The sequence below is a fragment of the Oryctolagus cuniculus genome, chromosome 3 (genome assembly GCF_051225735.1).
Source record: "Oryctolagus cuniculus isolate XC-2025 breed Fujian yellow rabbit chromosome 3, ASM5122573v1, whole genome shotgun sequence".
NCBI classification, from domain to species: Eukaryota; Metazoa; Chordata; class Mammalia; order Lagomorpha; family Leporidae; genus Oryctolagus; species Oryctolagus cuniculus.
Window position 1 is genome coordinate 64,872,146 of NC_142869.1, and position 13,955 is coordinate 64,886,100.

Genomic DNA, 13,955 nt, shown 5'->3' on the forward strand with positions numbered 1-13,955 from the left:
AAATGAAGGTAGCCATAGTGTCCTGCATTAAGGTTATAGTAAGGACTGCATGAGACACTGCACACAAAAGCTCTTCATACAATGCCTTCCACAATAAAAGCATCCAATAAATACTACATTTTAAAGCAAATTTTCAGTATTATTAAAATAACATTTTATTTCAATTAAAGCATTCAATATTAATTTTTGAAATGGCAGGAAACAATCATAAAAATTAATGTTCACATAGATATAAAAGTATCTCACAAAATTCTTATAAATAATATTTACTTTAACTTTGATTCTTTTAACATTTAAGCTTCCTTTCCTCTAGCTGATATTGATTATGTGTATTTCTGTCAAAGAATCAGGAAAGAAGGAAATAACTAACATCCATTGCATATTTACAATACATCAATTACTTTTCGAATACGTTAGCATATCCAATCCTCACAAAAACCCAATCAGATAGTTTCCACTATATCTCTGTTTTACAGATGAGGAAATCTGAAGCAGAGTGTTCTATTGAAAACATACTATATTTGGGGGCTGGACTGTGGCAAAAGGAGCTAAGCCTCTGCCTGCAGCACTGGTATCCCATATGGGAGCCAATTCTGGTCCTGGCTGCTTCTCTTCTGAACCAACTCTCTAATATGGCCTGGGAAAGCAGCGGAGGATGGCCCAAGTCCTTGAGCCCCTGCACCCACATGGGAGACCCCGATGAAGCTCTTGGCTCCTGGCTTTGGATCGGCTCAGCTCCAGCCACTGCAGCTATTTGGGGAGAGAACCAGCAGATGGAAGACCTCTCTCTCTCTGCCTCCCCTCTCTCTGTGTAACTCTGACTTTCAAATAAATAAATAAAATCTTTAAAAAAATTGAATAAAGTATGCTATATTTGGAACTGAGGCCAATGGTCCAGTTCAAAAAGACAAAAGACAGAATATAATCAACTAATAAGACATAAAATTCTTAATGAAAATAAAACATTTTAAAAGAAAATTTTTATAATTCATATGTATTTACTCATATTGTAGTATCTAAACCCACACAGCCCCACACAAAAGCCGCAAACTACACATGGCTACTGAACACATGAAATGTGGCAACACAAATTGAGATGTGCTATAACTATAAAATGTACATCAGATTTTGAACTTTAAATGAAAAAAAGTAAAATATCCCAGTAACCAATTTTGTATTGATTACATGTTAAAAGGACAATATTTGGATAAACTAGACTAAATAAAACATATAATTAATTTCACCTGTTACCTTACTTTTTTAAAAGGGGCCAACATTTTATATCTATTAGACAGGAGGAGGTAAGAGAGAACAGTAAGGAATTATTATCAGAGTTCTTTTCTCAATCAATGTAAGCTTCAGTTCTTCAAAGTGGAAGTTTTATGGAATGGAAGACTTCTCTCTTTTTCTGTGTGTATGTGAATACTGCACACCTACCTACTTCACAGGAATGAGAGAACCATATAATCCTAATACTTCATGATATTCAACATACAAGATTATGTTAGAAACAGGCAAATATTTCAGGTAATGCCAATACTTGTTGAATGAGGTTCAAAGGAAAGTAAACATAAGGAAAAATAACAGCCACAGGAAAAAAAATTTTCTTTTTTTTAATTTTAATTTTTTTTTTTTGACAGGCAGAGTGGACAGTGAGAGAGAGAGACAGAGAGAAAGGTCTTCCTTTGCCGTTGGTTCACCCTCCAATGGCCGCCGCGGCCGGCGCGCTGCGCCTGTCACACTGCACTGATCCGATGGCAGGAGCCAGGTACTTATCCTGGTCTCCCATGGGGTGCAGGGCCCAAGGACTTGGGCCATCCTCCACTGCACTCCCTGGCCACAGCAGAGAGCTGGCCTGGAAGTGGGGCAACCAGGACAGAATCCGGCACCCCGACCAGGACTAGAACCCGGTGTGTCGGCACCGCAAGGCGGAGGATTAGCCTAGTGAGCTGCAGCACCAGCCAAAATTATGTTCTTTTAAACTGAAATCAAAATGGTTTCTCTAATCAAAAAATGTCTAACCGCTTAGTTCCAGAGGTATAATACACACTAAGTCTACATAATAAGTAAGATTTAAATTTCCTGATTAAAATATCTGATGTTTGATATTCTAGAAAATCTTCTAGAAATCTTCTGGATATCTACCAAAAACTATCCAATTTATGGATATCTGTCACATTTTCAATTTTTAAAAAAAGATTTCTTTATTTATGGGAAAGAGTTGCAGAAAGGGCAAGGCAGAGGCAAGAGTGAGAGAGGGAGAGAGAGAGAGAGAGAGAGGGAAAGAGAGGGTGAGAGAGTGAGAGAGAGAAGGAAGTGAGAGAGGGAAGGAAGAAGGGAGGGGGGAGAGAGGGAGGGAGGGTCTTCCATCTGTTGGTTCATTCCCTCAATAGCCACAACAGCCAGGGCTGGGGAAGGCCAAAGCCAGGAGTCAAGAGTTTCAACCAGGTCTCCCATGTGGGTGCAGGGGCCCAAGGACTTGGGCCATCTTCCACTGCTTCCCCAAGCACATTAGCAGGGAGCTGGATCAGAAGTGGAGCAGCTAGGACTTGAACCAGCACCCACATGAGATGCCAGTGCTACAGACAGCAGCTATACCCATAAGCCACAGTGTGGGCCCCATTTTGACCAATTTTATACATCAAATCTGACGCCTTTAACTGATTCTTCTAAACGGATGCTGGCCCACTATATAGAAGAAAATTACTCCATAAAGTTTACATCAGATATCTGGAAAATTCACATTTATAGTCATGGCTACTATCAGTTGTCATGCCAAAGAATATTGAAGAAAACCAGGAATTTTTAATATATGCTGGTTAATTTATCATCTAAGTGACACATGTAGGATAAAAATAACTGAAATGGTTAAGCATAATTCTGCATTTTAAAAGGTCCCTTTTGTCTGCTTTTACTTTTAATAGAAGCTATGATTTTAGAACCATAGTGAGAAAGCAAATTAGTAGAACCATAAAAACAGAACTGATAAATAAATTATACACTAAGATTTCTTTTTTTCTTCCCTTCCTTGGATTATTTTAAATGTAACCTTTTAATGGTAATATACTGATATCCTGGTTTGGCTTGGAACTAGTTAAACCATCTATCTATTCTAGGTATTCTCAGCCTTGACACTATATACATTTGGGGCTAGATATATCCTTTGCTGTGGAGGGCCTATCTTGTGCATTGCAGGGTATTTAGCAGCTTCCTTGGCCAAAAAGCACTCTCTCCCCAATAGTTTTGACAACCAAAAATCTGTGAACATGGTCAAATGTCTTCTAGGGGCAAAAAAATCCACACACTTGGGAGCTACTAATATATTCCTATCCAAAATGCCTTCTTTTTGGTGAACATTACTACTACTTCCTAAACTACTATTATTTAGTTGCAGGGGCCCTTTATAGGGACTTCCAAACAGCTTCAGTATAGACATAGGTGAATGTACTAACATCATATGCAAAATAGGCTGGGGATGTTTGTAATTATGTGTGTGCACTGGAATTTCTCTGGAAAAAAATGGTCTATAGTTTTTGTCACACCCTGAGTTAGCCCCAAAACATAATTAAAAAGAGGTTAAGAATCAGTGCTTTGAGAAAAATACCCACTATACCCTGAAGCTCTGTTCTAAGACATTATACATAGCCAGTAATTTACATGATATTATCAGGCAGGATTACTTTTATTGCACTTATAAACAAACATTTACTGAGTATATTCTATATGCTAAATATATGCTATTAAGATTTGAAAGCTAAACTTAAAGTCTAGCTTCCTCACCTACATAAATAAAATGATTAACAAATAACAGTAAATGTCAATATTTATCACATATAACAGAATTTCTGCTTATCAAAAGTTAACATTAACTAAAGAAACTACTAATTACAATACAGTTATCTAAAGACCAAAAAAAGGTAAATGAATAAACAATTTAGATTCTTGGTCCAAGATATAAAATTAAAAAACAAAGATACTTATAGATACTCATACTAACAAATTATTGCCCAAGCATATTTCTTTTCATCTTTTGTCTCCTTCTCACCCTTAAACAAAGATACACTGAATGGTATTTATCATACTGCCATAATGAATGACAGTACCAGACACTGTTATTAAGCCCAGGGGATATCAAGTTAAATAAAAATATGAGATGATCTAAAATTAAGTTCTTAAAACACAACAAAAACTCAATAAACACTTCCTTTAGTTCTCTTTCATTCTGTCCTCAAGAAGCTCACACTCCCCTCAAATAAATGTCATGTGTCTTAGATTTCTCCTTTGAGTTATCTTTTAGAAGCTATATAGTAAAATCCTCTTTGTGTTTCAAACCATAAACTAAACAAATAGCAGCTAAGCATATAAAATGCTTGAATAACTGCATTATAGTTCTAAAACCTGCATAAACATTCCTTTTTTTTTTTTTTTAAAGCAAACAATCCCCAAGCATCCTATTCTTCCATACACAGTTTCAAGTTTACAAGGCCACTAATCTTCTTTGGATTACACAACTGTGATATATAACTTGAAGAGCTCCTGCATTCAATAAGTGGTTTGGGGATAATAAACACTCATGTAATCAATAAATATAGAAGCAGCTAGAGAAGAACATGTCTGCTTCAAGATTATCAAATGGATTAAGGCTAGAAAGAGCACAATGAGCAGAATAAAGCTTAGAAATATGTAGTAAATAAATCTTTACAAATAAATTAGACAATAATTCTGAGTCCTAAATGAACATATCACTCCAATTAATCAATAACATCTTATCTAGCCAAAAGCAAAACAGCAACACTCAGAATGTACATAGCACACACAAAAATGACATTTTAAAAATAATGAAGATTTTTGTTTATTTAACATACTGACAACAATTAACTGAACATTACATAATAAAACTACGTATCACAGGGAAGTGATATTATATTGATAATAGTAAATCACATGAAAAAATTCTAAATATATATTCTCAGACTTTCTGCAGGGGGGAAATAATTGCAACTCAAAACAATGCAAATCACCTAGGGGTTAAAAAAATTACATTATTTACATATTTACCTGCACAGCAAGAGAAGCTGCATTGTCAGAAAGCAAAATTTGCTCTCCTGTGGAAATACAATGAAAGAGTCAAAAGTGTAATTGCTAAACAATTAAAATATATTTTATTTAAAAACAAAATGATTCCCATGTTCAGAAAGAAAAGGTATAGCCTATCACTACAGTAATTATGTAGTTCTATATCAATGCCATTGTATAATTATAATTTTGACTAAATTATCATAGAATGTAAATAATGATGAAATGGGACTATTTCCTCTCAAACTATCTGATCATTTATTGCATTTTATCAGCAATACTCATAATTTAAATCACTCATTTAAAAACATTCATTTTTCAAGTTTTCAAGAACTAGTGCTCTTTTCATTAAAATTAAGTAAAATAGTGTGTGCTCAAACCCCACTAGTTAAAAGCAAAAGCACTCACAATCATATAAAACCAGCTTGCAGTTAATATTGCACAGTGTGTCTAGGTCTGTCACACAAAAGAAAGATGACAAGTTCGCTGCAATAAAAATTCCATGCTTAGAAGACTAGGGCTGCTTGCCTATTAGTCTTCATTACTTTGCAGTCTTCTGACAACTGTAGCAGGCTGCTGAGCCCCAAATGGGGTCCATAATGTGATCTGATGATATATGAAGAGCTGCTAAAGGGAGCCTGAACCATCCTAGCCTATACATTTTCACAGTTCCTTTTTACTGAGAGCCCACTTTACCACAGGACTTCAAAAATCTGCTGTCTCAGCTATCAGTGCAGTAAATCTGCCAAGGGTTCCTGCAACCACATCATTTTACACTGCCTACAGCAGCCAATATAATGAGTCAATAATAAACTAAGGACCTCATAGGCCGTGAATAGTTGGTTTACACTGGCAGATACAAGTTTAGGTAAAACCTCCTAGACAAATTATACAAGAGAATCTCTTCCTTATGTTTTATGTTCTCTTTTCAGTAAATTATATTACTGAGGGGCATTTTTGGTAATAAATGTATTTTGCTACAATGCCATTTTTAATTGTGAACAAGAACCTACCTTTCAGTTGCTGATACAATGTAGCATTTTCAGGCCATGGTTCTGTAGCTGCAGAAACAAGGCAGAAGTAATTAGGCACATAGGGCAAATACATCAATAATTAACCAAATTAATAAGCATGTACATTTGCCTTGGGCATTGTAGAGTCAATCACTAAGATTCCCTTAAATGTAGCAACTAATCACTCTATCTTAGATTCTACAGTAACTTGTATAAGTAGGATAAATAACTTTTTAAATGCATGTTTGGTTTATTATTTGGTGATTGTTTTTGTTGAGAAAGAGAAGAAAGACACCATGCTCAATCAAAAGCTAGAATATAAAAAATACAACAGCCTATGTTACAATTCCTTCAGTCTCTTTTAAACAGACATCAAAAATGCTGCTCATACATATAAAAAGAAACTGATGTTTGATTCACTATAGAAAAACAGTAAAGCAATATTTATAATATTTTACTATAAATGTTTAACAAAGCAACATTTCAAACAGATGGCATGAAATATCAAATATATCTGTATCAGGCTTTCCATCTTTCCTTTTGTTCTGATAGTATTTAAAAATGCAGAGGAATATTGCTATATTCCAGAACATGTCACTGCCTTGACCCTACTACTACAACTGCACAAAATAACTAAAGCGTAGTGAGATGGAGCATTACGTTCATGCCACATGAAATAAAGCCTGTACAGCTACATCTAGGCCTAAAGTGAAGCTGGACTTTGACCCTTAATCGTTCATCTAGAGAAGAATACAGCTACAAAGAATATCAGTAAGTTACATACCAGTGGTTAGGTAAGCACTACATTTGAATGTTGTCTAATCAGCTGCACATAAGCAGCAATGGCTCTGCTTAAAGAATACACAGGATGTCATCTATTGAATTATTTTAAAAATCCATAAAGGATCAGTCACCAATTCTAATATAGTAACTACATTTGCTCTAAGCAAGAAAGTAAATATATGACATTTGATAATAATTTGGTATTTTTCTTACTGTGTCTATACTAATCCAACCTCTGTGATATTACAACAGATAATTTTTAGTGATTTTTCAAAAGAAATTCATACTTGTGAAGATTATTTTAGATGATAATTTTAAGATAGACTAAAACTCCCCGGGTAAGGAAGAGGAGCCCCTTAATTTGCTTTTCCTTATGCTTTAGAATGAAAAGAAAAACAATAATGTTATTAAAAATCATAAATGTTACTTTTGTTTTGGCTTGTTTCAGCTCCAATTAAATTCGCAGTTACGGACAATACCACACATCATCAAGCAAATAACATACCTTTCAGAGCTTTGTATGCTACTACCTACAATATTACACATATGTATAAAAGCTACTGATTTCCATACACATACTAAAAAGGCAATTAAAATTAAAATAAAATATTCATTATATTTTACTGTAAATTTTTTAACAAAGTAAAATTTCACTAAGAACCCAATTACCTTTTATAACAATTTTTAAAAATATGTCATGGAAACAAAAACACGCTGACATCAGCAAATTACTCAAAAATAACCTTTTAGAATAAATTGTATGGTCAGCACACCTATTCTGTTTACATCTATACTAGAAACAATACAATGAGGTCCATTCATTATAAGATCCTAAATCATCAAGATTCAATTTTATGTACTAATCTTAAAGCAAAAAAACACAGAAATTTACAAAAATTTCAAATAAATATTAAATCAACAGATGTGTCATCTGTATCTGTATATTTCATACTGCATCATGTTTTGCATATAGTTATTATTCATTAATTATGTATAGAAAGTAAGAAAAGGGATACTTGATTAAATATTCTCTTAAACATTTTGGCTAATAAACTTTTACTGAATTTAGTATTATCTTGTTAAGGTAACAGGGTGTACTAGTTAAATATTCTGGTAATCTTAACTTCTGGTTAATTTGTATATATCCTGGACATGATTACAAATGTTCAAAACAATGGAATATCAGGATTAAGTGTATTGAATATAATTTCAGTATTCTTTGATACATAAGGAGCTACTTCATTAATTTGTAACATAACAGAATTCTCATGTGAACAAAAATTTATGTGCTGAGTAACATAACTAAGTTATTTCAGGGACAGGCATTGTGTTACAGTGGGATAAGCCAGTTTCCAAGCTGGCATCCCATACCAGAGTGCCAGTTCAAGTCCCAGCTCTTTCAATTCCAATCCAGCTTTCTGCTGATGCAGGTTAGCGGGTAGGAATGATGGCCTAAGTGCTTAGGTACCTGCCATTCATATAGAAGACCCGGATGGAGTTTCTGGCTCCCTGGCTATGGCCTGGCCCAGCCCCGGCTGTTGTGGGCATTGGGGAGTGAACCAACACAGAAAATCAATCAATCTCTCTCAACTGACAGAAAATCAATCAATCAATCACTCTTCCCCTCCTCTCTGTCACTCTGCCTTTCAAATAAATAAGTAACTCTTTAAAAAAAAAAAAAAAGTTAATTCATCATCACTCCCATGGATTCTCCAGGTAGAATACAATAAATATATATGAAAGCAATAGAAATTTTATAACATATTACCTGACTGCAAATAAAACTAAAGAAGTTGCTTACAGTTACCAAAAGCTCTGTTATTAAGAACCTGAAGTTGGATGCTGGGATGAAAGGGGGAAATATTTTGCTTGATCCAAGATAGAAACTGTTTTAACTCAGAAATTATTAACCGTGGGCATTGTGGCTTAGCAGGTTGAGCCACTGCCTATGATGTCAGCATCCCATATGGGTGCCATTTGTGGCCCAGCTGCTCCATTTCCAATCCAGTTCCCTGCTAATGTGCCTAGGAAAGCAGTAGAAGATGGTCCAAGTACTTGGGCTTCTGTACCAACATGGGAGACCCAGATGAAGCTCCTGGCTCGTGGCTTCAGCCTAGCCTAGCTCTGGCAGTTGTAGCCATTTGGGAAGTCAACCAGCAGATGGAAGACATCTTCTCCCTCTCTCTTCCTCTCCCTGTAACTCTGCCTTTCAAATAAATAAATAAATCTTTTTCAAAAAAAAAAAAAAAGAAATTATTATTGAAAAGCAGTTCTCATAAAGCAACTCCATCAAAGCATATGATGTTTATTCCATAAATAGAACCTATCATTCAAATAGAGAAGGCAACAGAACAATATAAACCTATATAACCATGTTATTTTAGCACCTAGGAATTCTCAGTAGACAACAGATGATAGGGAATGCAGAGAAAGACTTCAGGTATAGCCAGGTTCATGAGTGTGTAACCTGCACAATTGCACAGGGCCTGCACTTAGAAGGCCTGATGCTTGGTTTGGTCTTCTGCTGTCACAGCCTTGAAAGTCTTATCTTTTGAACAAGTGATCTTGAAATGTCTATTTTGTACTAGATGCTACTAACTATGTAGCCAGTCCTGTGCCCAAGGAAGTCTTCACTGACTCCCTGAATAGTTCAAACACTCCATCACAAACTCATATATAGATAGCATGCACACCCCTTTGCACCACTTATTGCAGTCAATATTTTGACATCTTTGAGTAAACTATTTGATTGTTTATCTCCTAAGCTAGAAAATAAGCACCATGAATCTAGGATTTGTTTGATTTTGCTTACCATCGCATCCCTAAAACCTAGCACATAACAAACAATCAGTAAATGTTGCCTGAATGTTTGTTTTTATATTGCCACCAACATTATTGTTATTACTCAGTACCATTTAGGCTAAGATTGCAGCAGGGATTATAAGCAAACTGCATGGAAAAACATAAAAATAACTTTACCCAGACAACTTCAATACTACAACTAACGATATAACTCTAAAAATATTAAAAGAACTACCTAGAAATAGTTAGAACTTGAATTTCAATTTATTTTTAGCTCTTTGTGCTTTATTTTTTAGTCTATATTTTATACAGGACACATTAGCTCAGCAATTAACAAACATGCTTTCCAGATCTATTTGAGTCTGTATGTTCAAACATTCTATTAATGGAGACATGAGGTTTTAAAATATGGTGATCCCAGGGCAAGAATTTGACCTAGTGGGGAAGCTGCCTGCACCCCGCATGTGAGTACCTGGGTTGGATTCCCAGTTCTGGCTTCTGACTCTAGCTTCCTGCCAATGCAGACTGCAGAAGACAACAGGATGGTACAATCAAGTGGGTTCCTGCCACCCACCCACATGGGAGATCTGAATAGGGTTCCCAGACCTGCAGGGAATTGCAAGCTCCTGTCTTCAGCATGGCCCAGCCCTGGCTGGTGTGCCCATTTGGGGAGTAAGCCCATAGACGGAAGCATGTGCTTGCTCTCCCTGTATCTCCCTCTCTTTCTGACTCAAATAAAAAAATTAAAATTGTGCTTGTTTTAGTGTCATAAGATGTAGGAAGGGGAATCATGAGATGGGTTGTCAGATGGTTAAGGACCTTGACGATTAAGCTTAGGAGTGTACAGCAGTAATATCTGATGAACACTATATATTTGATATGAAACATCAAATAGATTTCCAGTTTTAGGGTTAGGGCATAGGTTTAAAAAAAAAAGCATAGCTAATTTAGATATTTTTTTCCCTGTACTTCAAAGGATTGTCCTGCATACTACAGGGTGCAAACACTTCACCACATATTGGAGAATATATTCTAATAAAACTCTTTATTTGAAGTTTTAGCAGAGAACATAGCCAGGCATGTACTCCTCTCTCCTTGTGAAATCATCTTTTTTTAATGAAGGGGAAAAGCTTAGGGAAAAATACATACGAATTAGTTAGGAGAATGGGGATCCCTCCCTCTCTACCTACTGTATACAACCTGAGTACTTCAGATTCCCCAATGTACTTCATATTTTCTCATCTTCATGATTTTGTTCAAACTATTCCCCTTAATCCAGAATGCACTACTCCATTGCTACATGCCCAAGCTCTATACCTTTTCTAAGACAATGTTTAAATGCCACCTCCATCAAGAAAGTTTCTAATCCAATTTGTCCCTTACTTGTTCTGTACATAGTAGTCTGTACTTGTCTTATGATGAATGATATTTTCTACTCTATCATATTGTTGCATCAATATTTTCTCTCTATTTCTTGGAGGTAAAGTCCTAAAATGTGTAAATTTCCTGTAGTCCTTAGGTTATATATTAAAATATTGGCTTCTTAGTTGCTCCAAACTGAAGATAACATTTACATTAATATATGCTAAAATATGAAATTCAAATTAATCAAGATTTAAACTTTTTTCAAGTATTATCTAAAACTAATATTTTTATTACAACAGTTCCAAATTAAAAACTATCTACATCTCAGAAGTCAATTCTTTCACAATAAAGAAATGGCTATATCATTTTCATACCAAGGCAGTTAAAGTTGGTTTCTACTAACCCTTAAGATACTCTTGGTAACCTATGTTAACTCACACTTTAAACTAGAATTACTATTCTAATAGTACTCCCTACCAAAAGATACATTAAATTTTTGTCATTTTGTAAAGAAGGAATATTTCTTATTTTACAGCTATAAAGATTACATATAAATAAAGCAAATATCCTAGTACCTCATAACTAAGCACATACCCAATTAATGTTATTAAAAATCTAGTTAGCCCTTTTCCATCTTTTCCTTTTTATTCAAACCCATGTCTTGATTAATTTACATTTATTGTCTTCTTTAAAAGACAGGAACAAAAAAACATGTCTATAAAAGTTTCAATTTGGGGGCCAGTGTTGTGGCACGGCAGGATAGCCACAGTTCACAATGCCAGCATCCCATACTGGAGTGCCAATTTGAGTCCCAGTTGCTCTGTTTCTGATCCAGGAGTGAAAGAAGGCCCAAGCGCTTAGAAGGAATTTCTGGCTCCTGGCTTCAGCCTAGCCCAGCCCCTACCTCTTGTGTCACTTGGTAAGTGAATCACTAGATGAAGACCAATCTATCTTTCTCTCTCTCTCTCTTTCTCTCGTCACTCTTTCAAAGAAATGAATTTTTTAAAAAGTTGCAATCTTTAAGTGAGGAGTTTTTCTTTTTTAGTCCAAATGAATATTTCTTAAATATTTCAAAGAAACTTCTACTCTTACAAGTATTTATATTAAAGGCGAAAAAAGTAAAGTTAAAAAGAAAGCAAACATACTCTTGGGTCTTTGAAAGTCATAGATAAGATAAATAAATCATAACAAAATAAATATTAGATATGCAGACAAGATAAAGCAACACCCACAACCCAAAAGAACATATATTTGCTTCTCATTCATTTTAACTAACTATATGCTACCTATCTTCCAGCTTTACTAACCAATTCCATATAATAAAAAAAAATTTTTTTTACTACTAATCCATGATAATTTTTAGTGAAATGACTGCTGGTCAATAAATTCTCTCTCTCTCTCTTTCTCTCTCTCTCTCTCTCTCTCTCTCTCTCACACACACACACACACATAGGTCTCTTAAAGGCTTTATATGCTACTTGCAGTATTCTCTTAGTATATCTAGGTGATAAGGTCATTAGTGACAAATAATTGATCTATCCCATTCAATTCAAGGTATTTCACAATGTGAAAGTACTGTGACCTAATAAACAAGTCTAATTTCAAAGTCTACCTCTTAAAGATCTAAGCTAAAGGAACAAGAGAAGGGCCATGAAAAGAGACGCCCAATGCTGCTGGGTTGTGTGTATGTGTGTTTTTTTTTCTTAAGTTTTGCATTCTTAACATACAACATGACTCCTACAGCTTATGAATGTAGGTGAAGACATAATTTGTAGGATAATAGGCACTAATATTACATGCTGCCTCAGTTCTGTCATTTTTCCAATCCATCAAATTGATTAATGCTATAATAACTCTATACAAACCTATCATTTGTGCACTAATGAAGTCAAACTCAGTTTATCCTTAGGCAACTAGATTCCAAACTAGATTCATAGATGTCACCTCTTCATCCCAGCAAGACTATTTAGACAGTGTTAAATAAAAGGAGTAACAAACATGTAAACTCTATCTCCAAATTTGGATGGCTTTCTGCCAGAGGTGTAAATACAAATACTACTAATATAACAAAATGCTCAAAGAGCATTTGGCAGCTCTTAAACATGGACAAGTTACTGCAAGACACATAGAGAAAAGGGGGAAATAAATTTGCTAATTTGACACTGATGACTGCAGTGATGTCAATATAGACACTAACTGTAAACCCAACAAGTTTTGGAAAATGATGATATGAAGGTTTTGTTAAAAATAGATTTCTAAGACATTTAGACTGAAAATATGATCAAATGGGACTTTATAAAAACTGGAATTGTAATGACTGTGTACAAGATTCAACAGCAATTCAATCTGCAAACTACAGTGCAAATCAAAGAATACTACATATCTAATAATGATCATGAAATAATTATGCCCCCTGAGCTACTGTTTCGTAGAGAATGTTTAATGACATTATACTGGATTAATAAGCAGGAAGTGACTCTTTCCACAAAAGAAGTTTAAAACCATTTCCCCATCACCTCAACAAATATCAGTGTTCATGTCAGAGAATGAGGAAGTACAGTCACACGGTCCTTTCCATAGACCTGAAATATAGGCAGGCACCAGCTGTGTAGCAAGTGGCAATGCTGCTTACACAACACATTGCAACAAGTGCAGGCACAAAGATTAAAATAAGCACCCTTGAAGCAAGAACCCAATATTCTTGGACAGACTAGACAAGTATAAGACACAAAAGGATTCCCAAACTCTGGAAGAAGATTTTTATGAAAGAAGATTCAGACCAAAACTATTCCCTTGGCTACAAGTTATCTTAACTCTTTAGGAAAAAGAAACTTGTTGCAGATATGAGAACCTACTGTGTATCTTTTATTGCTTGTTACCTACAGATATATACAGCAATTCTTTCAGAAAGTAAAT

At 35.0% G+C, this 13,955-nt stretch overlaps 1 protein-coding gene across 2 annotated transcripts in view; it reads right to left on the reverse strand.

The window, feature by feature from the left end:
• MTX2 (metaxin 2) overlaps window positions 1–13,955 on the reverse strand; it is a 77,431-nt gene that overhangs the window by 33,751 nt on the left and 29,725 nt on the right. For both annotated transcript variants that reach the window (XM_008258782.5, XM_051848469.3), the window contains exons 2-3: window positions 6,090–6,137; window positions 5,059–5,105 (exon numbers count right to left, since the gene is read on the reverse strand). In XM_008258782.5, the coding sequence (XP_008257004.1) occupies window positions 5,059–5,105; window positions 6,090–6,137 (95 nt within the window). The remainder of the gene's footprint in view (window positions 1–5,058; window positions 5,106–6,089; window positions 6,138–13,955) is intronic.